Source organism: Aotus nancymaae, unplaced genomic scaffold, assembly GCF_030222135.1.
Source record: "Aotus nancymaae isolate 86718 unplaced genomic scaffold, 86718_ANA_hifiasm-v0.15.2.pri h1tg000021l, whole genome shotgun sequence".
In the NCBI taxonomy this organism is placed as follows: domain Eukaryota; kingdom Metazoa; phylum Chordata; class Mammalia; order Primates; family Aotidae; genus Aotus; species Aotus nancymaae.
In genome coordinates this window covers 22,110,380-22,135,668 of record NW_026988433.1, presented here as the reverse complement: position 1 = coordinate 22,135,668, position 25,289 = coordinate 22,110,380, and the positions used below count along the sequence as shown (strand labels likewise).

The 25,289-nt window shown below is 51.5% G+C and overlaps 1 protein-coding gene across 1 annotated transcript in view; it reads left to right on the top strand.

The window, feature by feature from the left end:
* The first annotated feature begins 2,408 nt into the window (after positions 1 to 2,408).
* The window catches only part of CUX2 (cut like homeobox 2), a 315,719-nt gene continuing 292,838 nt past the window's right edge, over positions 2,409 to 25,289 (top strand). The window contains exon 1 of the mRNA XM_064379840.1: positions 2,409 to 2,484. Within this exon, the coding sequence (XP_064235910.1) occupies positions 2,422 to 2,484 (63 nt within the window). The 5' untranslated portion in view covers positions 2,409 to 2,421. The remainder of the gene's footprint in view (positions 2,485 to 25,289) is intronic.

Genomic DNA, 25,289 nt, shown 5'->3' with positions numbered 1-25,289 from the left:
ATACCACAGAAGTGATGTGTCCTTCTAAATACAACATATCAGGAGGTACCTGATGTCAATGTGTCCTGTTACTGCAAAATCAGATGTAAGTTTAAAATAAATTTTTTTTTCATCAAACCCTTGGCTTGTTAAACATTGCTTGGAAGGGTTTCACACTCACTCTAGATTTTTATTACAAGACTTTAAAAAACAGACTCAAAGACAAGGAAGCCACAAGCTTTACAGATGCTCAGGAGAAAAATGTAGCCATTTAAAAAATTGTAATGTGATAGTTATGAAATTTCCCTAAATTCATTTTGCAAAATGAGAGCTGTAATTTAAACCTGAAGTTATCGGGAGCTGAGATAAACCACACATCACGTGCAATTGACTCTGGCAGGGAAACAGGCCACTCGGAATTGCTAACTAGGCCTAATTCATTACATCTTGGTGAACGCAGTACTTTTGGTCTTACACGTCTTTCAACTCCTGCATTAATATATTTACCCAGACCTCATGGAAAATGTATGGGGATGGAGACAGAAATACTGTATCCTTGTTTAAATCACATTACATTTTTTAAACAACTCAAATGATTGCTCAGAAAGATCACACCTTCTTCCGAAGCATTTATGAAACAATTATTTACATTACATTAAAAACTTTAATTGCCTCAAAGCACGTGCTCTGAGACACAAATATTGGAAAATCATCAAAAATATCCATCATGATTCTCTCGCCTTTATAACTCTTCTAAACTTTATCTTTTTTATAACCCACTGTATTGATCTATTGTCCCAGACCAAGAGTGATGTCAGAAGTCCAAGCTGGGTCATAAAAAGAATATAATTTCCATTTGCTGTCCATAAAAGCAAGTCTTTTGATCAGAGAAAAAGGAAAAACATGCCCCCTTTTTTGGGTGGGGAAGAGGGTGGGGTGCTTTGTGTCAGGGGAATAAGCAAGAGAGGAAGGGTAACCTCACCTTTTGGAGTGGTGGCAGGGGTAGGTAAGGGGGTTGGTGATGGAGGGGGCTGGGAGTATGAGTTCCCCCAGAGGTGAGATGTCCGGAGGAAAAAGGGCCTCGAGCTTGCTCAGAGGAAAAAGAAAAATACAGAAAAATGTAAAACAAGAAATCTGGTCACCCTGGTTGTCCAGAGTCTGAAGAACTGCAAAGGATCGGAACCTCTCTCTAGCTAGCCTAAAGACCCTCTCCCCATAGACAATCAAAATAAAGGAATGTCACATTGCAAAGAACGGAGCCCCGGATAATGATGATGATAACAATAGCAGAAACCTCTGAGGTTGTTAAGGATCTGGAGCTCCCACAGCGGGGATAGGGCCCCCCTCAACAGTCAAACAATAAAACCAGCCCATTGGGGGAAAAGGCCCTCCCGAGGTTTGGTTCAGAACCAAATAATAAAACCTCCAATAATAATCATAACAGAAAAAGGGCTTCATCTTGCAAAGTTGTGGGGGAGCCCCTACAATCAGGTTAAAGTCCCCCCAAATAATAACAGGAATCCCTATTGCAAAAGACCTGAAGCCCCGCCCTCACCGCCCCCGTAAAGCACCCCCTCCCCGCCAATAATAATAATATAATGGCGCGGAAACTGTGGGCGGTGGTGGTATTTCCCGTGACTCAGTGGCGCCCCCGGGCGGCTCCCACCCTCCCGCCGGCCGCGGGCGAGTCTATGCAGCCCCAAGTGCTGGCTGCGACCCTCGGATCCCAAGCCTATCTGGTGGAGGAGCGGCGGCAGCCCGAGGCACGTGTTGTGTGTGCTCCGATGGCAAAAGAAAAAAAATGCATTGCAAACTATTAACTTTTTTTTTAAGTGTGCAATGCCGGGAGCCGGGGGTAGACAGGTGCAAGCGGGGGCAGGCGCCCAGCAAGCCCGCCTCCCGCAGCGCCCCCTCCCAAACTTCCCTTTGCATTGATCAGCACGTTACGTCAGTATTGATAAGTTTGCAAAAAGCCAAAGTCAAGTGCAATCGCGCGGCACACCGACCCCGGACTTGGGGGGGAGATGCAGCGAGCGCTCCGCGGGCCCGGGAGCCGGCGGCAGGCAGGGCAGCGGCGGCGCCGGCGCCTCCTGGAGAGGCTGCCTCCCCCCCACCCCTCCCCTCCCACCCCATCCCCGGCTGCCTCCCCCGGGCGGGCGCCGAGCTCCCCGCCCGGCGCGCTCCGCCCGCGCCCTCCGGGGGTCGGGGGGGCGCACGGCTCCCGGGCCCGTTGGCGGCGGCGGCGGCGGCGGCGGCGCGGCGGCGGCGAGGGGCAGCGGGTGGCAGGAGGCCGGGGGGCGCCCGAGGGGCCCCGGGCCGCGGCGCTCAGGGCCCGGGTGGCCGGCGGCGGCCCCGGGGCTGGGGGGAGTCCAGCCCGGATATTGAGTGCAGCCATTGAGAAAAGCCAAACTCTTGTGTGTGCGCGTCTCGATAGCCCCCAAGATGGCCGCCAATGTGGGATCGATGTTTCAATATTGGAAGCGATTTGATCTACGGCGACTCCAGGTTAGTGCGGGCAGCGCCGGCCGCGCGGCCGTGGGGAGCCCCCGGGCGCGCCCTAGGCGCATTGGGGAGGTCCCCGGGCGGGCGGGCGGGCGCCTCGGGGCGGCGGGCGGCGGCTGCCGGGGCTCGCCGGGGCTCGGCCGCCCGCTGCCCATCGATAGGTATTAGGAATTGATCTTGCCGCTGCTCTTTGTTCGGTTCAGTCATCGATTAGCCGCCACGACCATGGAGAAGCGCTAGTGAGCCCTCGGTTGGCGGAGCGGCCGAGCGGCCGGGTGAGGCGCGGGGAAGGCAGCGGCTGCGGCCCCAGGCAGGGGGCTGCGGGCGGGACCCCCCGGCTGTCCCCCTTGAGCCGCACTTTGTGCGCCTCCCAACTTCGCGGTGCCCGGGGAGGCCGCGGAGCGCGCCGCTTGCCTGTCCGCACCCGGCTCGGGCTTGGGCCAGGGAGGGAGGGAGCTGGCGGGCAGGGAGGAGGAGGAGGAGAGGAGGAGGAGGAGAGAAGGGGAGGGAGCCGGGGTTGGCAAGGAGGCGGCTCCGCGCCCCGCCGCCCGCCGGCACCTCCGCCGCCGCCGCTGCCCGCCTGGCTGCGCAGCCCGGACGCGCCGCCACCCGGGGGCCGCCGCCGCCGCCGCCGCCGCCGCCTGAGCCACCGCCGCCGGACTGGCCGCCCGCGCCGGCAGACCTCTTCTCCTCGGGCCGGGGTCTCGGGGTTCGTCTTTGCTTCTTGCCTTTCCCCTCCTTCCACCCCCTTCCCAAGTCTAGACGCAGTCGGGCGGTGGAGATGGGCCCGGGCGCGCGCAAGTTTGCGCTCCTGCCTCCCGGGCGGTGGAGAGCCGGGAGCGGCGCAGAGCAGGTGACTCCCAGCCCTCGGGCCCATGGGAACTTTTAAATGAGAGATTTCCTCGTTCTGTTCTGCCTCCTGCGTTTCTCTCCGCCGCTCCCCTTTTCTCCTCTCTCCCGTCTCTGCTTTTCTTCTGTTTCTCTCCTCTCTTCTCTGCTCTTTCTCTATCCTTCCCTAGGGCGACTCTTTTCCAAACCCCATCACTTTCTCCCCACCCTCCCTTTGTGGAGTCTGTGTGCCTCCCCCAGATTTGGAGGTGTACTCTGCGGATCCCCTAGGATCCGGGACTGGGAGGCAGAATCTCAGAGAACGTGCCGTGGAGGCGCAGCCCCGGCCTCTGTTCTTTCCTGGGGTGCCCCAGACGCGCCTGGTAAGGCCCCCCAGCCTTGGAGTCTCACAAAGTCTCGGCGGGTGCGGCGGGGATCAGGGGCAGGAAAATGGTGCGCACAACGGGGCGATTAGAGCATCTTGCCTTGACCGTGGCATTCGCGGAAGACGGGAGATCATCAGTCTGTAGATAAAAACGGACCCACTTTTAAAAAATCTTCCGGCAAATCTCGTTAAGTTTCTTCTGATAAGTGGTTCCAGCACCCGCCCCTTCTCCCGGTCCTGGTTGCTTCCCAGTCCCCATCCTTCCAAACACCCCACTCCTCGCTCTCCCCCTCCCCCAAAGCCATTGAGCTGGGGAGAAAATCGGGGCACTGAGGCATGCAGTTAATAACTGCCGAGTGCCTTGCAATTCCGGGTCCGCACTCGAGTTGGGGCTACAGTTTGGTGGCCAACTGAGACGGGCAGGGCTGTGAGCTGTGCCTGCCGGCTTAAATGATGCTAAAGTGGCCTTTCTGGAAGAGTGGGGGTTGTGGAGGCAGAAAGAGAGAGAGAGGAGAGAGGAGAGAGAGACAGAGAGAGAGAGAGAGAGGAGAGGAGAGAGGAGAGAGAATTGGGCAGCCACATTGGGCTTGGCACGAAGGCCAATGGTAATCGTATTCCCTGCTAATGTTTGTAAATGAGACCCGGGCACGGCTGGGGGACAGCGTCTTTATTTATGATTGATGTTCTGTAACATAAGGAATGACAAGAACGTGGCACACAAGAGAAGAGGAACCAGAAGGGCTGGCGAAAGCCCTTTGCAGGGTCCTATTGTTATTCCGGGCTGGAGAAAATTTCCGCGGCGAGATTTACAGCGCTGGTATTTGCTCCCTGTCGGCCGGAATGTCAGTTAACACAATTTTCATTAGATAACTCGTTTTCAATTCGGGGAGCTCGGGCTGCAGCCTGGGGAGAGTCAGGGGCTGGGTGCTGAGGGGTGGGTGCGGCTCCTGGGGGGCTTATGTCTGAGCTGGAGAGGTTGGAACCTCACTCTCTTCGTTCTTCTGCCCAAGGGGTCTTTTGTGGAACGGTTGAGGTCACCCAAATCTTGATTCCAGCTGGACTCCCATTGATCTGAGAACCCTTTGTTAGGGTTTTAGAAGGTGCTGAGATGTAAAGCAAATTTGAACTGGAAAGGATAAAGGTAGGGGGTGGAGGAGAGGTTTGTTCAGGTGATGGGGAGATAGGACCCAGACCTCTCCCCTACAGGGTGTATGTGTGGCGGGGGGTTGTTCGTTAAGACAATGGCTGGTGTGTCTGGCACAGAGGAGAAGGCTCTCGGGGAAGGGGGGTGAACTCATTTACATCGATATTAAGTGGAGGGGGTGTCCCTGTGGGAGTTTGCAAGGCAGCACACTTCTGGAAAGCAGAGAAATAAACGTGGCAGCCGTGGCCGCGTGCAAACATTTAGGCCCTCCATCTGCCGAGTTCCCCACCCCCAGCCTGAAATCTTCAGTCGGTCCCCTGGCCAGCAGGCCCGCAGCCCCCCGCCCCCACCCCACCCCATATCCTCACTGATGGCATTTTTGTTGGAAGTGGATTAGGAGCCTAAGCACTTTGGCCTGGGAGCCTCTCTGGTGCGTAATGCTAATGACTCCTACGCCACACTTTTATTTTCCGTTTCCCCCTCCTCCCCTGCTTTCCTCTTACAGGGGAGATAGCCAGAAAGGAGAACTTCTGCCAGCTTGTTCTGAGATCCAGGTAGGAGAGGCAGGTCCCCGTGCCCGGCCCAGGCAGCCGGAGAGCCCTGGTCCCATGCATCCCGGGGGCTGAGCTGCCTGTGATGTGAGGAGGTGCGTGGCTTTCATTCCTGGCTGTTCAGGTTGAATGGTTTCTCGCAGCGTGGTTGCTGAGCATTAAAGTGGCCGAGGCAGCAAAGGCGGCCCCGTGTCCCCAGGCCACACCACTTCGCTGACGCCGCACCGATCCTGGCAAGAAAGGTGACCTTGTACCAGCCCAGCGTCCAGCCCTCCGGAAGCGTATATTTTTCAAAAATGGAAGCGTTCCAGTTATTATTCCTTCCACCACCGTCTCTGAACATGGCAGGGCTGTTTTCCTAGGTTGGAAGTCAGTCAACAACCTTCATGACTTTGGGCCGATGGTAAAGGTGATCTGAGATGTGCCACCCTACTCCAGCACTCCTGAAACTACCTCCCCCCCATCTTCGCTTCTTTTCTGCCTTTGCTGCTAGCGGCTCAGGAAACGAGAGGAAATAAAATTCCATTCAAAGATAATGCTAGGCATATTTCATTTGGTTATAAGATTGCTTTATGGTGAACATTACTAATGCAGTATTTTTTTATGGCTTTTCTGTGTATAATCGTTGTAACCGGATTCATACCTTTATGATTTTCTTTTTCTGCTTAACTTTCTACTTTTTTTATGATGCTCTGGGTCCAGTCTCCCATGCTGTCTTCCGTGACTCCAAAGAGGTTTAGTTGAGCTAACAGTGAGCTGGGAGGCACCCAGTCCGAATGTCCTCTGTCCAAATGCCCATCTGTGTTTCTGGGGAGGAAGGGGCTTGGCCAGTAGGATTATATAGCATAGATTTGGGAGGAAGGGACAAATTCTGCTTCGGGTGTCAGCAGTTGGGAGGAAGATCAACAGGATAAGCAAAAAAAGGCTGGACTTTTCCAAGGAGTTTGGAGAAACTTCCGGGAACACTCAATCTCCTGGCGCAGGAGAGCGAGATGGTGCTTGATGGAATATTTTCTCCTGCTCAAAGTTTAGAAAAGAGCAGGGATGTGATTAAAATATTATAACCTTATGATATTCTGAAGTGCATAAATTTTACATATCAGCCACAGAGAGTTTAGACATCCATTAGAGCCTCTGACAGCTTGACTTATCTAAATGTGCTATCATTTAACAATGTGTCAAAATTCCTCTTTCTATAGATGACAGCAGTAAATAAGCTATCAGCCCTGTTGGCGGAATCCTAACTTTGGAAACTTGGTGGTAATAGAATTGCAGCTGAGGTGGGGAGCGTGAGCCTGCAGAGCTTGGCTCAGGCCCGTGAGAGGGGTTGGCATTAGGTGAGGACAGGGAGACAGGGAGCAGAGAGGCCCAGGGGACCAGAAATTCTAGCAGCACTTCTGAGAATAAGACCCTTGGACTCTCTTATAACTCCAGCCAGTGGGCGACCCCATTCCTTCCGCCTCTCTAAGTCCATAGAACCCACACCCTGTGGCCCTTTTCTGCAGAAAGAGCTAGAAACAGGTGTTGAGAATTTATTTAAAGAACCCAGCAGTCTTTTCTGGGTATCCCAAAATTGTGGTTTCTCAACTTGATGGAGATTGCCTCTCAAAGACGCTCTCTGTCTTTGAATGCTGGAAGAAAACACAAGCAGCATCTCAACCCTCACTGGTTTTGCTGTTGGGGGTCTTGAAGTTTCTTTTATTAATACTTGAATTCACTGTAGAAAATGGAGAAACCACGGACAAGCTAAAAGAAGCAAATAAGTGTCTCGGTGGGTTATTTCAGATGAGCACGGTGCTATTTTGACCAGAGGGAACAGCTTTTCTGATGGTGGTGGTGGTTTTTCTTTCTTTTTCTTTTTTCTTATTTTTTTTTTTAACTCTCCTGTTAAAAAGAGGATTCTATCTTCGAACTTGACATTCTGTCGTGGTAACCTTTCTTCCGGCAGATGGGATTTCAAACGTGAGCACCTTGGCTGCTGCTAAATATATGGTCCTGCATGATGGTAGACAGGGCTGCCCAGAAACTGTGGTTTTCTGTGCTGCTTCTGAAAGGGCTGAATTTCCGGCAGCTTCCTGGTTATCTCATTCAAAGGCCGGGCCTGGCAGAGGTGAAACATTGGAAGGGGACTCAGGTGGTGACCTGCCTTTGTCCCTGGCCTTGGGATTCAAGGTCCCATCTTCTGTTTGATGTTTTTCCTCTGGGGGTGCTCTTTATTTATGATGGCGTCACATACTGGAGAGTGTCAGAGATGATACAGGTTGGCGGGGGGAAGGACCCCAAGAACTGTGGTCTGCGTGGCCTCTAGCACTCCTAGGTGAACCATCCCGCATCCCAGGTCTCCTGCTTCTTAACCCATGAAGTCGGCTGGCTATGCCCACCTTATCTACTGTGTGAGTTACTGTAAAGGTGACAGATACTGACACCCTTAAATGTGTTGTCTTCTTTTTTTGTTTTTGAGATGGAATCTCGCTCTGCTGCCCAGGCTGGAGTTCAGTGGTGTGAACTCGGTTCACTGAAACTTCTGCCTCTAGGGTTCATGTGATTCTCCTGCCTCAGTTTCCCGAGTAGCTGGAACTACAGGTGTGCGCCCCCACGCCTGGCTCATTTTTGTATTTTTAGGAGAGACGGGGTTTTGCAGTGTGGGCCAGGCTGGTCTTGAACTCCTAACCTCAAATGATCCACCAGGCTCGGCCTCCCAAAGCGCTGGGATTACAGGCGTGGTGACCTTAAGCCCCTCCCCTTCTTTCCTCATCACGGTCGTGGTGGTGGGGCTATTGACCTTTGAAGCACTATTTTTGAGACAAAAAATTATGTCTAGGATGGAGTTACTTGATTTCTAAGCCTCAATGAACCCTTCACCAAAATGGCTGGTAGTGTTTTGGAGGATGTAGACATTATATTCCCATCATGGTCCGGGCGAGGTGGCTCATGCCTGTTATCCCGGCACTTTGGGAGGCCAAGGCAAGGGGATTGCTTGAGGCCAGGATTTTAAGACCAGCCTGGGCAACATAGTGATACCTCTTCTCTACAAAAAATAAAAAATTAGCTGGACACGGTGGCACCTGCCTGTAGGCCCAGCTACTCAGGAGGCTGAGGCTGCCCTGAGCTGTGATCATACCAGTGCACTCCAGCCTGAGCAACTGAGCAAGACCATGTTTAAAAAAGAAAAAGAAGAATATACTCCTATGGTGTCTAGATTAAAATGCAAATTCCTTTTCCCTGATGGATCCCCAGGATCTGCCTCGTTATCTCTCTGGCTCTCTCTCCAACCACTGTTCCGCAGACACATCACATACATTCCCACGGCCTGCGGCCCTTTTCCTCCGATCTCCCTGTGGTTGGCCCCTTCATCTCATTCATTCTGAGCCCAAATGTCCTGACCGCTCAGCCTAAGAAAGCTCAAGAAGCTTTTGCCACTCTGCCCATTGTGATATGCACCTGTGCTCACATAGCCCCAGAGGGTTTTGCCTGCAGAACCCCCTCAGGGTACAGTCTCTTTCTACACATGCTAGGTTTACCATCAGATGTGCCCAACCTTTTTCTGTAGAGTCAGATAAGAATACACTGTGGGCTTCGTGGGCCATAAACCTCCACTCTGCCGTTAGCATGACACAGCTCTAGACAATAAGAATGAATGGACATGGCTGTGTTCCAATAAAACTTTATTTATACAAACAGGCAGGGGGCTGGATTTGGCCTGAGAGCTGTAGTTTGCCTGCCCTGGGTCTACTGATCCATGTCATGGCTGTCATATATAGGCTGAGGCATGGCTGAAGTTTTAACTTTTCAGTTAAGAGTATTAAAGTGGATCAAACTCAGTTCCCAAAACTGGTTCTTGACCCTTTCCCTCTAGAGAGAAGCACAAAGAGTCAGGGCAGTGAGGGGCCCCTGCCTGGCTTCAAATCCTGGCTCCATCACCTACCAGCTGTGTGACCTTGGATGAGTCACTTAACCTCTCCAAGCCTTACTTTCTTTGTCTTTAAATGGGACTAATAATAGTCTCCACCTTCTAGGTTGTTCAGGAAGATTAAACCACTTTGAACATGAAAGTGTTTGGCACAGTGTGGGGCACACAGTGGCTGCCCTGTGAGTGTGAGTGACTTTTGTCACTGGTATTTTTAGCGTATGAGAGGAGAAAACCAAATAAACAGCAGCGGCTGGAACTTGCTGGCCTCGCAGGCTGTGTTAGAGATTTCTGGGCAAGTTTTCTCTTCTCTCTTACTCCATTGGGGGTTTACTATATTAGAATTGTACTAATATTCTACGTAGTATCTTATATTTTGGGAGCTCTGACCGCAGAAATTGCAGCCTGGGAGCTATGTCTGGCCCATGGATGTATCTGTCTAGATTAGTGTGATATTTAAAAACACTTTTGTGTAAGTTGTCAGCATTTAAAACACAGGAGATTTAACTAAGAAATCTAGGTGACCAGTGTCCCCTGAAAATCAGGAGCTCTGGCCACACTGGGCAGGTCCCACGGAGAAGGGGAGTGGAGATCTTGGAGGGACATTCCAGGCAGAGGGAACAGGCAATGCCAGGGCCCTGTGTCAGGGGTCCTCAGTGGGTCAGGCCAGCTGTCGGGGTCCTGAGGAGGGTCTTCTCTGTAGCTCAAGACCACAGCCTGAATCTTCCCAGTGCCTAGTTCTGGAAGAGCCTGCATTTGCAGAACCAGTGAAAGGCCCCTGACTGAGAAGATACCTGGTTAGGCGGGTTCGGAGCCTGCTGTCTCTGCTTCTGCCCAGGAGCCCATACCCCCAAAAGTGGGCCTGTGGCTGTCCCCTGACACCCCTCCTAAGCACACCCCAGCCTCTGACATTTTTCAGTTCAGCCCAGTGAAACAGCAGTTCCAGGTAAGCATTTGTCATTAAAAAGAAAGAAATCAATCCTTTGGCCTCTTTGGCCTGAGCTGGTCGTCTGCCCAGACGCCGGGGGCGCAGCGGCGCTTAAGGCTCTGTGCGCCGCCGTCGCTCAAGCTGGACTGGTAAATGGCTCCCCAGGAACCATTATGGTGGATTGGCTTGCCCAGCCGCCGGTGTGGACCGTGGGTGCTGTGGATCTGGAGACCACAGGGGTCACCGGGGCCGCCGGTCCAGGGCAGATTTCCCTGAGTGGGGCCATCACTCCCAGGCCTTGCTGCTGCAGACGGCTGTGAGTGTCGGTGCGAGTGTCCCAGGGGGTGTGGTGTGAGCTGCAGAATCAGGCCCTCCACCCTCTGGCACAGACTCGTACCTGGGACACACGGGACCCCTCTGCTAACTCCATGGCAGTCTAGGAGCTTCGGCAACCAACAGCCTTCTTCCGTCCTTCTGTCCTGTCTCTCCTTCAAACTGGCTCCCTCGGGCAGGTGCAGGCATTGACCCTTACAAATCTCTTTGCCATATAACCCTGCCTCCAAGTCTGTTTCTTGTCCCACAGGAAGAAGAAATGGGACTGGGACATCTGCATAAGGCTCTCAGGGTGTAGGAGACTGTTGAGGCCGCTGTCATGTCTTGGGGGAGGCCGGGGAGCTGCCACTCCCCGCGCTGCCTCTTTCCTGGTTTCCTGTCCTTACTTGCCCTCAGGCCTTAGGATCCCCCATCCTATCCCCCTCCCCTCCCCACCACTCTCCCCCTCTTTATCAAGCCACTGTGGCCTCTTCGCTGCTGTGCCTCAGACAAGCCAAGCATGTCCCAGCCTCAGGGTCTTGGCACTTACTGTTCCCTCTCTCTGAGACAATTACCAGACACTTCCCTTCAGTTAGTTCAGTCCTCTGCTTCAATACCACCTCCTCAGAGAAGTCCTCCATGACTTCTCCTTCCACATCAGCTCCCTTTCCTCTCTGTGCCTCACCTGATATAATATTTATCTGTGTATCGATTTGTTCCTTTGTTTACTATCTGCCTCCCTCTCTGGGGAGGGCAGGGACATAGTAAGTGCTCAATAAATATTCGAATGATGGGGTAGCTGAATCCACAGGAGGGATGAGGTGGGGGCAGCTGCCCCTCGACTTCACCTTGGGGGTCAGTCCCGGGGGACCCCCGGCTGCTTCACCCCTCACTGGCTCTTGAAAGTTGTTAGGAATTGGGCACTGGTCTCAGGCCTGTGGCGAATGAGGGTTTATCTTTAGCTCCATCAATCTCGCCTTAGAGTAACCCCAATTTCAGCCTTGAAGGCAGCTCCCACCTAATTAATAAATCTATTTATTAATTGCTGGCAGACTGCAGGCCGTAAGCGATGATTTGGTGGCCTCAGCCATAGAGAGCTGAAAGCATCCGTATGGCCCGTGAGATGGCTGTTGTCTAGGACGCAAGAGCGCCAGTTAACATCCTTGGACCCAGCTCACATTCTTCTCCTGACACTGATTCCCAGGCCCACTGGATCAGCCCAGCTGGTATGAGAAAGCAGCCTGGGTCTCTGGACAGCGATCCTAGGGTTGAGGGGCTTTCCTTCCCACCATGCCCCTGATTCATAATCAGGCAGAACACCAGGATTTAAATGCCATCTTTCCTTCTGTGGCTCGGCCTGTTTTTCTGTCTAGAATGGAGAATCTCTGGTTTGTCCAGACAGGTCATTCATTCATTTGATGAACATTATTCAGCCCCAGCTATGTGTCCCATGCTGCCTGAGGTGCTGGGAGTGTAGCACAGAACGAAACAGACCAAGTCCTGCCCTCATAAAGCTTCTGCTTCATATGCGTTTGGAGGTAAAAATACTTTTCTTCGAGGGTTATAGAAGTAAAAGGTGACAGCTCCTTATAGACACTTGGCCTAGGGCTGGGCACGTTGTGAGCCTTTCCTAATGGTGATTAGTATTAATTGCTATTTATTTTCTTTATTAGCAATTGTTATTATTATCTTCCTTAAAAGGGGAGGGCAGTTTCTGTTGAATTTCAGTTGCCTTGGAGCTGCACCTGCAATGATGGGATCTGGGCTTGGAGCAGTCAGACCGTGCTTCAGACCCTGGTCTTGCCACATCCTCACTGGGAGGCTTTCGGCAACTCCCCACTTTTCTAAGCCTCAGCTTCTTCATCTGTAAAATGGGACTGAAACAGCCCCTACCTCATAGAGACATTGAGAGGATTTGATCTGATGGAGAGCCCATACCACATACTTGGGACACCATCATTCCCTGGTAAACGAGGGCGACTAGTATTACCTTTATTATTACTGCCATCGTTGCTGGTCATTCGCTTCTGGGGCCTCACTGGTCAACTCAGGGGTGCCCAAATCTGGGTGGAACTTAGAGATCCATTTGCAGTATTAGCTGCTCAGGTATAAGATAAGAAAAGCTCACCTGAACTCCAGCCAGGTGCAGGGACCCCCACCACACCCTGTAAGGACAGGAATCTAACCTGGGCCTTCCTCCCAGCCCGGCCCACGCGGAGCCAGCAGCCAGCAGCCAGGTGCACCGGCTCTTTGCACAGAAGCACAGGACAGGAGGTCAGGCCTCCCTGCATGCTGCTTGGCAGGGCTTTGCAAGGCCAGACGTGGCCTTGTGTATCAGAAGACAGCTTGCAGAGGCCTGTGCAGGCCTGGGATTTCTTTACCAAATGGCACTTGCACTCTTCCTGCGATGCCAGACAGTGTTCACAGCCCTTTACATTGTCTCACTTAATTTCCACAGCAACTTTATGAAGGGAAAACTATAAGCATTCCCACAGATGAGCAGAGTGAGGCACCGAAGGCTCAGCCCCTGGCCACATTGCGGGGAAGCGGCCCAACCTGGACTTGAACCCAAGACCCGGGGCTGTTGACTACCCCATGTCCCTGCTCTGGCCCCACTAGTGGCCAGAGGTGCCCCTCCCAAGACTGATGGCTGTCCCGCCACTGCCGAGCCTCCCCCATCTGCAGTCACTATGTCAGTATTTTCCCTTTATTTTTATTTATTTATTTATTTTTGAAATGGAGTCTTACTCTGTCTCCCAGGCTAGAGTGCAATGGTGTAATCTCAGCTCACTGCAACCTCCGCCTCCCGGGTTCAAGCGATTCTCCTGCCTCAACCTCCCAAGTAGCTGGGATTACAAGTGTTTGCCTCCATGCCTGGCTAATTTTTGTATTTTTGGTAGAAACGGGGTTTCACCATGTTGGCCAGGCTGATCTTGAACTCCTGACTTCATGTGATCGGCCCACCTCAGCCTCCCAAAGTGCTGGAATTACAGACGTGAGCTGCTGCACCCAACCGCTTTCTGTTCTTTTTAAAAACCTCTGAAGATACCCTGCCACTGTCAACTCATGTAAATAGATTTAGGCCCCAAAGCCTGAGAAGCATGAGTTGGGGGAAGGTGAGAGAAAGCTCCCCGCTCCCAGTCTGTCTCCCAGCCTGGAGAATGAGCGCCACCCGGCCATCCATCCCCGGCCCCTGCTGGGTCCCGGAGCTGCGTGGCGCGCCCTGTCGTTGGGCCTGCGTTCCACAAGATGGAATTCTCGGCCGGGGCTGATAATAAGCAGGTATTGATTGCTGCCGTGGTCATTATCAAGATTTATTTAGTCAATATGGCCTCCCCGGTCAATAAATCGTGTCGTTGATAAAGAAGGAAGGAGATAGACTTGTAGCCTTTATTAAAAAAGTTTTTTAGATTTTTCTTTAACAGCCAAGTCCAGCTCTCCTTTCTGTGGCTGTGCCAGCCCCACTCTAGAGTTCAAGTGTGACTTTATAAGCTCTTTCTTTCCATGGCAGACCTTACACTCATTGCTCTGTCCAGGAAGCAAGGACTTGGGGCTAGGGGTAGGGCTGGAGAATGGTCCCTGGCCTTCCTCCTTTCATTGAATCCTCCCAGCATCCCTTGGGGCAGGTGGCTCTGGTGTCACCCTGTTTTGCAGATGAGGCTACTGAGGCCCAGAGAGGTTCATTCACTAGCCCAAGGTCACACAGGACTCGAACCCAGATAGTCGGGCCCGAATCTTTGCTCTGAATCTGACATTCATTCATCAAATAGCAGGTATTTTTTGAGCACGCGCTATAGGCCATGCACACTGCCAGGTGCTGGGTGTGGAAGGGCAAGCTAAACAAATACGAGTGTAATGACAGAAATAGAACGAACGGAGGAAAGCGTGCCGAGATCCGCATAGAGGGGGTGCCTGTTTATAGGGCGATGATGGAGCCCACACTGGGTAGGTGACATTTAGGCTGAGACCTGAGCCATGAAGAGGAGCTGTGCAGGCACAGTTCAGGAAGGGGAGCTCACAGCCCCAGGAAGAGCCTGTGCAAAGGCCCTTCAGCTTGGAATGTCCTAGAACCGAAGGGAGGCCAGTTAGGCTGGGAGAGGAGAGGAGGAAAGTCACGGGGGAGACGGTTCCCGCTCACGGGCCCTTTTAGACGACGGTAGGTGGATTTTTTTGGATTCTGTTCTCATGGAAGTGGGAAGATATTGAGGGTCTAGAACGGGAGAAACGGGATCCAGTTTCTGTCTGCGTCCCACTGGGTTCAGCCTGATGGCGAACATTGAAGGGAGGGAGGGGACGTCTGGAAAATGGGCAAAGGAGAGCATCTGTGACAAACTGGATGTTGTCATTTCTGCCCAGACAAGGGGTCTTTGTGGTGGGAAGGCTTTGGGCACACAAACGTTTCGAGGACTAGCACTCTGCAGCATTGTGGGCGTGGAGAGGTGGCCATGGGGACACGCCTGGTGCCCCCAGCAAGGTGGCGGCCGTGCTTCCTTGGCAAGGGTGTGGCTGGTTTTCTGTGGGAGTGGCCGGCTGGTATGGGTTTGTAGGCCTTTAGCAGCAGGTATGCAGTGGGCAAGCGGCGCCCTCCCCTCTCCTGGGCATAGAGCTGGTGCAGAGGGGGTCGGGGGCTTGGGTCATGTTCTGAGAAGCGCCCTGTGCCCAGTGGTCTCTGTGGGCATTGTTCCCAGTGTGCTTCCAGATGCCATTTGTTAGGAAAGGCCGTAAAAAGATGAGGTGACTGACATGGCGTGGCTGTAGACCCCAGGCCACGTGCACGTGCGCTGTCCCAGGGGGTCGTGTGCTGGCCTTCATCAATGGAGGTGCTGTTAGATGTAAGACAGGTTGCATGTCTACCTGGGGGACTGCAGGGCATGTGGGCTGAAGTGTGGAATAAAGAGAACTTTTTTCACCCTTCAGTTTTGTCTCATCTGTGAGCACCTGTGGACTGGAAGTCTAGCAGGGGTTGGGGGATCACCTCTTTATCATCCATCATCCACTCATCCACTGGCCACCCAACATTGTCTGATCTGCTTATTCATAAATCTGCTCTCTCATCCACTCTATCCATCTACCTAACACTTTATCCAACTGTACTTCACCATTTCTTACTAAGTTTAACCATCCATCCATCTGTCCACCCATCCGTCCATCCATGAATCCATCCATCCAGTCATCCATCCATCCACCCATCCATCCATCCATTTATCCATGAATCCATCCATCCATCCATCCATCCATTCACCCATCCATCCATCCATCCATCCATCCACCCACCCATCCATCCATCCATCCATCCATCCATCCATCCATCCATCCATCCATGAATTCCTCCACCCATCCACCCACCCGCCCATTCATCTGTCCATTCATCCACTTAACCACTCAGCAACCTTCTCATCTACCCATCCACATATTTGTGCATCCAACAGAAATCCCTTCCTCCATGCATGAATCCATCTAACATCTACTCAGCCAACACTAGGAATGTGAAGATGAGGAAGCAGTCCCTGTTCTTAAGAATACTTTAGACTGGTGGAGGAGTCAACTGTAGTGAAATAATCCCAAAGCCACATCATCAGCACAGGAATCAGAGGCTGTACACAGAGCTGTGGGGGCCAAGAGCGGAGACAAACCCTGGTCCTGCAGGTCTGTGAGGTTGGTGAAAGCTGTGGTGATGGCTCTACGCTTAGGACATGTAATTCTCCCTTCCCTCCCTATCTGGATTCAGTGATACTCTTCTCTAGCCTAGGCAGAGGGTGGGTGGTCGCAGAGGGCAGCCTGCCTTCAAGGAGACACTCAGAAACCATGGTCACCAAACTCTTTATGGGCCCAGGAAAGACCGAGCTCTGTCCTTTAGCAGATTGGAACCCAGCAAGGTCTTTGAGAGATACTTTTTCTGGGCAGAGGTGATGGTCTGTGACCAAGGAGGTGGACAAGGCAGGTGGCCAGCTCTGCCGCTAGGACGGGCTCCCTGGTTTTACTGTTCAGTGCAGATTAGCAGTTCCCAGCCTCTGCATGGTGCTTGGAGCCTGTCAGAAATGCTTCTACCCACCTATGTTGTTGGACCACCTCCCATTCTGCAGAGGAGGAAACTGAGGCACAAGGGCATATGAAAGAAGGCAGGGCAGAGAAACCCTTCACCCACATCCTCCTCCCCTGCTCAGCCACATGTATAGAGCCTCTGGCTCACACTATCTCCATTTCTGCCTCTCCCCCCCACCCCGCCGCTTCCCCCACAGAGCCCCTCTTGGCCCTCCTGATACTGCATTCTCTTCATTTTCCTCCTGCCTCTGCCGCCACTTCCCTGTTTCTCTCAGCCCCATCCTCCTCTGGCTGGCCTCTAATTATGTTGGTCCTTTCAAGGTCCATCTCGTCTCACTCTGCCTTGACCTTGTGTGACCTCAGCCATATCCACAACATCACTGCCTCCCAGCCTCCAGTCTCTGCCTGAGTGCCAGACCTCTCTGTACAACAGCCTTCTTGACATTTCTTTCTTCCTTTCTTTTTAAGCCACTTTATTGACTTTTCTTTCACGTCTGTCTCAAAGATGTCTCCAGGTCAAGATGTCCAAAACCTAATTTTCCTCTCCATTGTGGGGTCTTCATCTTAGGGTGGCTCCATCTGGGTCTACAGGACAGAAACCTGGGAGCTGCTCTGACTGCCTCCCTCTCCTGTATGCCCCTCGGGTCCAGTTCATCACTAAATCCGGGCCCTTTGCCTCCTAGATACCTCCTGCATCCCATCTCCTACCTCCATCTCCACCATCGTCACTTGAACCCATGCCCCATCGCCTCTCCCCTGGACTTTGCTCTTCTAATTTCTTCCTTTGCCAACTCTGGCTTCTCCTCTCTCTTGACCACAGCAGCAAGTGAGGTTATTAAAAACTTAAGAACCATTTCCAGGGGACGATGACGAGAGGCTGGTTAGTAGGTGCAAACATACAATTAGACAGAAGCAATACATTCTGATGCTTGATAGCAGAGCAGGGTGACCATAGTTAACAGCAGTGTATTGTGTATTCCAAAATAGCTAGAAGAGAGGACTTGGAATGTTTCCAGTACCTAGGTGATGGGTATCCTAAATACCCTGACTTGATCATTACACGTTCTAGTACCCCATAAATATATACAAATATTATGTATTGCCGGGCGCGGTGGCTCATGCCTGTAATCCCAGCATTTGGGAGGCCGAGGCGGGTGGATCACGAGGTCAAGAGATCGAGACCATCCTGGTCAACATGGTGAAACCCCATCTCTACTAAAAAAAAAATACAAAAAATTAGCTGGGCATGGTGATGCATGCCTGTAATCCCAGCTACTCAGGAGGCTGAGGCAGGAGAATTGCCTGAATCCGGGAGGCGGAGGTTGTGGTGAGCCGAGATCGCACCATTGCACTCCAGCCTGGGTAACAAGAGCGAAACTCCGTCTCAAAAAAAAAAAAAAAAAAAATTATGTATCAATTAAAATGCATTTCATTTTAAAAAGACCCATTTCCAATGGTCCTCCACTGCCTTTGAGAGGAAAGCCTCAATGTAACTAACCTTCCGTGCTCAGCACGGACTGGTCACTGCCCTCTTTCTTGGTTTACAGTGTTGTCCAGGTCTTCTATTTTCTTGTTGGTCTCCTGTCTAGGTGTTCTGTGCACTGTTGAAAATGGGGCATTGAAGTCTCCAACTATTGTTAAATTGTCTATTTCTCCATTCATTTCTGTCAGTTTGGGCTCCCTATATTTTAGTGTTCTGTTATTAGGTGCATGCATGCATTTATAATTGTTATCTCTTCCTGATAGATTGGCCCTTTTCTTTAGCAAATGTTCTTCTTTCCCTAGTTATTTTTTTATTTTTTATTTTGCTTTAGAGTCTATTTTGTCTGATATTCGTATAGTTACTCCCAGTTTCTTATGGTGGCTGTTTGCATTATATATCTTTTTGGCATCCTTTAACTTCCCATCTATTCATGGCTTTGAATCTAAAGCTTGTCTCCTGAAGACAACATATATTTGGATCATGTTTTTTATCCAGTCTGAAAAACTCTGCTCTTTGACTGGATTTTTAATCCATTCATATTTAATGTTATTACTGCTATAGTAGAATTTATGTCTGCCATGTTGCTGTTTGTTTTCTATATCTTTTTATTTCTCTATTTCTCTTTTACCACTTTATTTTGCGTTGAGTGAATATTCTCTAATGTAGCATTTAAATTTCATTAGTGAGGTTTTTTTTAAACTGTATTATTTGAGGATTTTCTTAGTGGTTGCACTAGAGTTTACCACATATATCGCAGCTTATCAGAATCAAGTTTAGATTTATATTAGTGTCATTTCAGCACGCCCTTTGTTCTTTTTTAACTGACACATTATAACTGTACATGTGCCCTGTGTTCTTGATCTTGAGCCACATGCCCTGTGCTCCCCAGGTTCCAGCCACACGTGTCTTCCTTATTTCCCCCACACCATAGCCCCCACGCGTGATCTGCTCCCTCTGCCTGTGACACTCTGCCCATACTTCTTCCCACCAACTCCTCCTTCATCCTTGGAGCTCGCTCGGTATCACTTCCTTGGGGCACAGCCTGCACCACCTTGTATGGCCCCACGAGGCCGTGCACACCATCCTTACAGCACTTACCATAGCAGGCGTCAGAATAGCTCTGTGGGTTACTGCTGAACACCTGCCTCCCTCTGTGGACTCGCATCACCGTGAGGGCATCCAGCAGCTTGTCCCCAGAACTGAGCAGCAGAGGGCAGAGCACACAGTAGGCCCTCAAAAAAATCAGTCAAACGAACAAACAGGGATGGATGTGAGTGTAATGTGAGCGTATTTGTATACTTATGTGAGTATTTGTATACTTATGTGTGTATGTCTGCATCTTTATGGGTACATATCTTTAAGTGTGTTTGTGGATCTTTTCATTTTTGTGTGTCTGTGTCCTTGTGTGTGTATCTTAGTGTGTTTCTGTAGGGTGTGTGTCTTTGTGTCTGTTTTTCTGAGTATGTCTCTGAATGTGTGCCTGTGTGTCACACATGGAGGTGTGTGTGTGAGTGTGTATCTTTGTTTATTTGTGCACCTTAGTGTGTCTCTGTGTTTGTGGGCTCATGCTCCCAGGCAGAACTCCTTTCAGCACCTCCTTGCCATGCAGTTGTATTCTGTCTAGTTTGGTGTGGCATTTAATGACTTCCCCAAAGCTAAGCGTGGCCCCTGGAGAGTTGATCTCACTGTGATGGAGGTGACACAGGCCTGTGGGGCCAGTGGCAGGCACCCCCCCACACTTCCCACAGAGTTGTCTGCTGCACCTGCCAAAGCTCCCCCACCCCCACCTTCATCCCTTTGAGGGGAAAACCCCAGGTGGGTAGCTTGGTGCAGGGGCAAAGCAGGGCTCTTGCCAGAAAGACTGGCTCTGCTCTTGCCAGCTGCGTGAGGCAGCCAGAGGACTGCTCCATGCCTCAGTTTTCTCATCTGCAAAATGGGGGCAGAAAAAATAATCCCCTGATAGCGTTTCCACATGGAGGAAATGAGTGAGTCTACATGCAGGCCCAGCACGTGCCTGGCACACACCAGCGGCTCTAGAAATGTGATTTTGTCTCTCGTGCTTGCTCCCCATGGCTCTTACCCCAGCAGTGGGAAAGCAATTTCCCACTAAGTCCCACTAATGACTAAGAAACACTCTTCCTTCAAGGGGGCCCTTTCCCATTGTCATCTCTGGGGCCATCTAAGGGTTGTATACCTGCTCTAGTGAAAGCAACATTCTAACCCACTTATGCTCAGAGATGTTCAGAGGTCTCCCATGGACACACAGCATTTCCCCAGCAGAGATGAGATTTAGCCCCAAGAGTGTTCTAGGAATCCGCCAGGTACTTCCATAGTCCTCAGGCTTAGTATTCTGTCGCACTGTCCATACTCCTCACACTTCCCGACGTTGCATTTTCTGTTCCTTCTGCCTGGAACACCGTTCCCATTGCTCCTCGTAGGCCCCAGCCCTCTTTCCCTGACTCTGCACAGGGTTGGATGTCTTCTTTACCTCTCATTTGGACATCCCTGGCCTGGGCTGCTTTCCATGCTTCCACATGATTCCCCAGTTCCTTGTTGGGCTCCCCTATCAGACGGTGAACTTATTACCATATATCAAAGCTATAATACTTGGTGTGGTGATTGGCAGAAATTGAATACCTGGTGGCCTGATCAGAGGTCACCTTTGAAAAAGTCATGGCCAGGTGCAGTGGTTCACGCCTGTAATCCCAGCACTTTGGGAGGCAAAGGCCGGTGGATTACCTGAGGTCAGGAGTTCAAGACCAGCCTGGCCAACGTGGCAAAACCCCGTCTTCACTAAAAATACAAAAATTAGCCAGGTGTGGTGGCGGGCGCCTGTAATCCCAGCTACTGGGAAGGCTGAGGCAGGAGAATCGTTTGAACCTGGGAGGCAGAGGCTGCAATGAGCCAAGTTTGCGCCACTGCACTCTAGTCTGGGTGACAGAGCGAGACTCTGTCTCAAAAAAAAAAAAACAAAAAACAAAAACCCAGATTCCTGGCTTCTCTTCAATGTGAGAGCTGGCTTCCCTGGGCCTGCACTTCATACAGGGCTGGGTTCTGGGGGTGGGGGTTTCCCATTTTGTGAAACCCCCGCTGAGCCTGGGCCTCCCTATGCAGCTTCCTGCATGGCCTTCGTATGAGCATGTAGTTATAATAGCAACCTTGCCCTAAGCATTAGCTCTGCAGGCTTTGTGACTGGTGTGGAGGTGACTCTGCCTTCTCTGGCCTCAGTGTAGCCATTCCAGATAATGGGCACAATTTACATGTCTTTTCAGAGATGAGAAGAGCTCAGAAGAATTTTTTTTAATTTTAATTTTATTTATTTCTAGTTTAACAAGCACTTGCCAAGGGTGGCTGTGTGTTAGGTATGACTCTAAGGGCCTTCTAAATACCATCATTTAAACGGTTTAATTTCCATAACAATTCTATGGTGTAGACATTCTTTTTTTGGGATGGAGTCTCACTCTGTCACTCAGGCTGGAGTGCAGTGGCGTGATCTTGGCTCACTGCAGCCTCTGCCTCCCAGGTTCAAATGATTCTCTCACCTCAGCCTCCCAAGTAGCTGGGACTACAAGTGTGTACCACCATGCCTGGCTAATTTTTGTATTTTTAGTAGAGACGAGATTTCACCATGTTGACCAGGCTGGTCTTAAACTCCTGACCTCAGTTGATCAGCCTGCCTTGGCCTCCCAAAGTGCTAGGATTATAGGCAAGAACCACCACACCCAGCCCTAGACACTCTTAATATTCCCATTTCACAGAGGAGGAAGCTGAGCCACAGAAAGGTTAAGTGACTTGCGCAAGGTCGCACAGCGGAGCCAGGCAGTCTGACTCTGGAGTCCGTGTTCGTACGCTCTCCCGCCTCTTGTTATTTCTGTTACTACGCAAAGCAGAGACTGTATCCTTGGGACAGGGCTACTGTCCCGGTTCCCTGTTTCCTCCCCAGAAGGCGCTGTATGTGCAGACTGACCTCATCAAGGTCAAATGTGATGGTGGGTGGCACTCAGTAGACCATATTGCCTGGCAGGAGTGGGGGCCTGGGCCTGAATTGCTGGGACAAGCATCAGGGATGTCAGAGTCCCAGGGGCCATCGTCAGAGCTGGTCACCATAGCAGCAGACACTGGGGGACCAGGCCGATTTCCTGTCCTTCCCATCCTCGGGTAGCTGGACCCCGAGCCCCTCGGGCCAGCAGCCTGGAAGTCGCTCTGAGGCAGCCCCAGCCCTCGGAGGAGATCCTCTCCAGCCTCCGCGAGCAAGGGGGTTGGTCCCATGGCCCTCGGCCTACTTTGTGAAATTCATCTCTGGAAAAAAATTATTCGCAGAGCAGAGCAGAGCATCTTGGCACCTCGCGGTGGGTGAGGCCTGCTGAGGCTGTCTGCTTCCCTGAAGGGGGTGAGGAGAGAAACCGAGGCCCAGCTCCTGCTTCCTGCCTGGCTGCCAAGGTGGGGCTCCCTGAGGAAGGTGGCCCCCCTTCCCCCAGTTCCCGGAGCTTGCCCAACTGCCCCAGCGGCTCCAGCAGCACACGTTTCCTGTCTCCTGCCCAGGATGGCACCCCTAGAAGGTTGGGGCTGGCCCAGCCACCTCGCAGGTAAGTAGGCTTGAGCCAGAGGATAGTTTGTTTCTGTGGGATGTATTGATGAGCTGCCCTAATTAGGGACCTTGCTAATGAGAATCAAACCACTTTGCTGGGAGTCGGGCGGATCCCAGCCTAGCTCTGCCGTGAAGCAGCCATGGTCCCGGGCAGGCCACTTAGCCACGTGGGATCTCAGTGTTGTCTTCCTTAACGTGGGCTTCCTGCGTTTTTTTTCCTCCACGGCTGGATCGTGTAGTTTGCTGTGCCCCTGGAGACCTTGGGGGCTGTTGAGATCCGAGGCTAAGGTGGAGGCCAACTGTGACTTTCTTTGGGAGGAGTTCTTGTCACTGGTGGGCAGATCCATGGATGCATTTCTCATGCTGGCCTCTTGGATGGATCTGTCGGGGAAGGAGGATGCTGGCGATGAGGACTGTTCTTAACATGAGGGACTCCCTGCGTCTCTGTAAACACAGCAGTCATTTTTTGCTGCCTAACAAGCCACCCCAAACTTAGTGGGCAGAAACAACTCTTGTATACCTGATTCTGTGAGCTGGAATTAGGACAGGGCCCAGTTAGATCAGCTTGTCCCCACTCCATGATAGCTGGGGCTTATCTGGGCAGATTCAAAGTTTGGGGGTAACTTGACAACTCTCACATCTGGCAATTGATGCTGACTGTTGCTGGAACCTCAGTTACCTGCGGGAACCCCAGTGTATGGCCTCTCCCCAGGGTCTCTCTGTGTGGGCTCCTTTGGGCTTCCTCACAGCATGGCGGCCGGGTTCTGAGAAGGAGCATCCCGAGAGAGCCAGATGGAAATGGAGGTGTTTTCATGCTCTCACTTTGCAAGTTGCTAGTGTCACTTCTGTCTACACTGCTGGTCGGGGCAGTAACAAAGGTTGGCCCAGGCTCAAAGGGAAGAGACGCAGACACCACCACTGGGTGGAAGGCGTGTCAAGGTCACCTTGCAGGAAGCCTGGGTGGCGAGGGATATTATGGCAGCCATCTTTGGAAAAGACAGTTGGTTACAATGAAGGTGATGGTGGTGGTGATTCAGGTGACTCAGGCTGGTTGTGACAGGCTGTAAAGGGAGCAAGTGCGACAGGAAGTGGCTGAGCAGGAGAGTAGATATGACAGGAGGTTGTGTGAGGTGAGTTGGTGTGACAGGAAGTAGCCAAGTAGGGAGTGGGTGTGACAGGAGGTTGTGTGGGGGAGTGAGTGTGACAGGAAGTGGCCTGAGCTGGAGTGGGTGTGATAGGAAGTGACTCAGTAGCGAGTGAGTGTGACAAGAAATTGTGTGGGAGAGTGAGTGTGACAGGAAGTAACCAAGCTGGAGTGGATGTGACAGGAGGTTGTGTGAGGGGAGTGGGTGTGCCAGGAGGTTGTGTGAGGGAAGTCAGTGGGACAGAGACGGCTACATGAGTGGAGTGGGTGCTATAGGAAGTGGCCGAACAGGGAGACCCGGATTTGTCCGCCATGATGGAAGTGGGCCTGCCAGTGACAGGGCCTGGATACTGACAGCACCATCGTTCCTTGCTTTCCAAGCTGCCCCTTGAGGGCCTTAGGGTGACCAGGCCGATTCCAACGCGGGGACCCAGGCCTCCTTACGCGGGCCCCGTCTTGCTCCCTGCCCCAGCCTCTGCCATCTTCCTGTCTTCCTGTGGGCCCCTCGCTCCCCACTCCTGCCAGCAGCCCTCCCCTTCTTCCAGAAAGAGCGACTTCCACCTCAACAGCCTGGAAGCACTCCAACTGCCGTACTTTTCTTCAAATAAAAGCAGCTAATTAACATTATTCTTTAATTATTGCCTTTATCAACAAGGGGTCTGATTTCTACCAGCAGGATAGTTGCTTTCCCTTAAACTACCCAAGTGAATGCTTCAGTTCCTGGTGCTTTTGAAATGAATTTGATGTCATCTGCCCAGAGTCACTTAATGGGGACGCCTGGGTAATGACTGAACGCGCTAACTCCGTTAGCAGCCCTGGAAGCATGTAATTTGGCCCCTCAGGCAACAGCACTTTTGAAATCTCTGGATAGTTTTGAACTCTCTGTTCTTAATTAAATATGCAATTTTTCACGGTAACCAGGTTAATTCTTTTGTGTTGTGTTGTAATACTGTTAGGAATTTTCATAGTTCTTATTAAACATTATTCAGGCATTGTGAATTCCATAATTAAAAAAAATGAAAAGAACAAAGCTTGATTCACTCCTTTCTTTTCCCTGGCTAATTTATCAAATGAATTTTGCAAATTTTTCTTTCTGTCCCCAGACAGTGTGGCAAGTGTTTTAAAGGGGAAGGATTTAATTGCCCTGTAGGGATTGACTGGTTATGAAGGATTTGGCTGTTTGATTAGTAAACCCAGCTGGGAATGGTCTAATGCTCCATGATCTTAAAAATTGTCTGATTGTACCCTCTCTAAGGAGGCCTCTCTCTTCGTTATGTAGAGCATCAACTTCACACAAGTGTGATTATTAGGTAGCGAGGAAAGGGGAGAGAGAAAGATCTGACTTAACTTTAAATTGGGGATCTTGGGAGATTTTTACCCCCATTTCCCTGGCTGGGGAGGAAGGGAGAACACTGAAGAGACAGAGAGAAAGAGAGACAGAAACGGAGCAGTTCTCTCGTCTCAGGCACAGGAGAAGCTGGAGCGTGGCTGAGAGG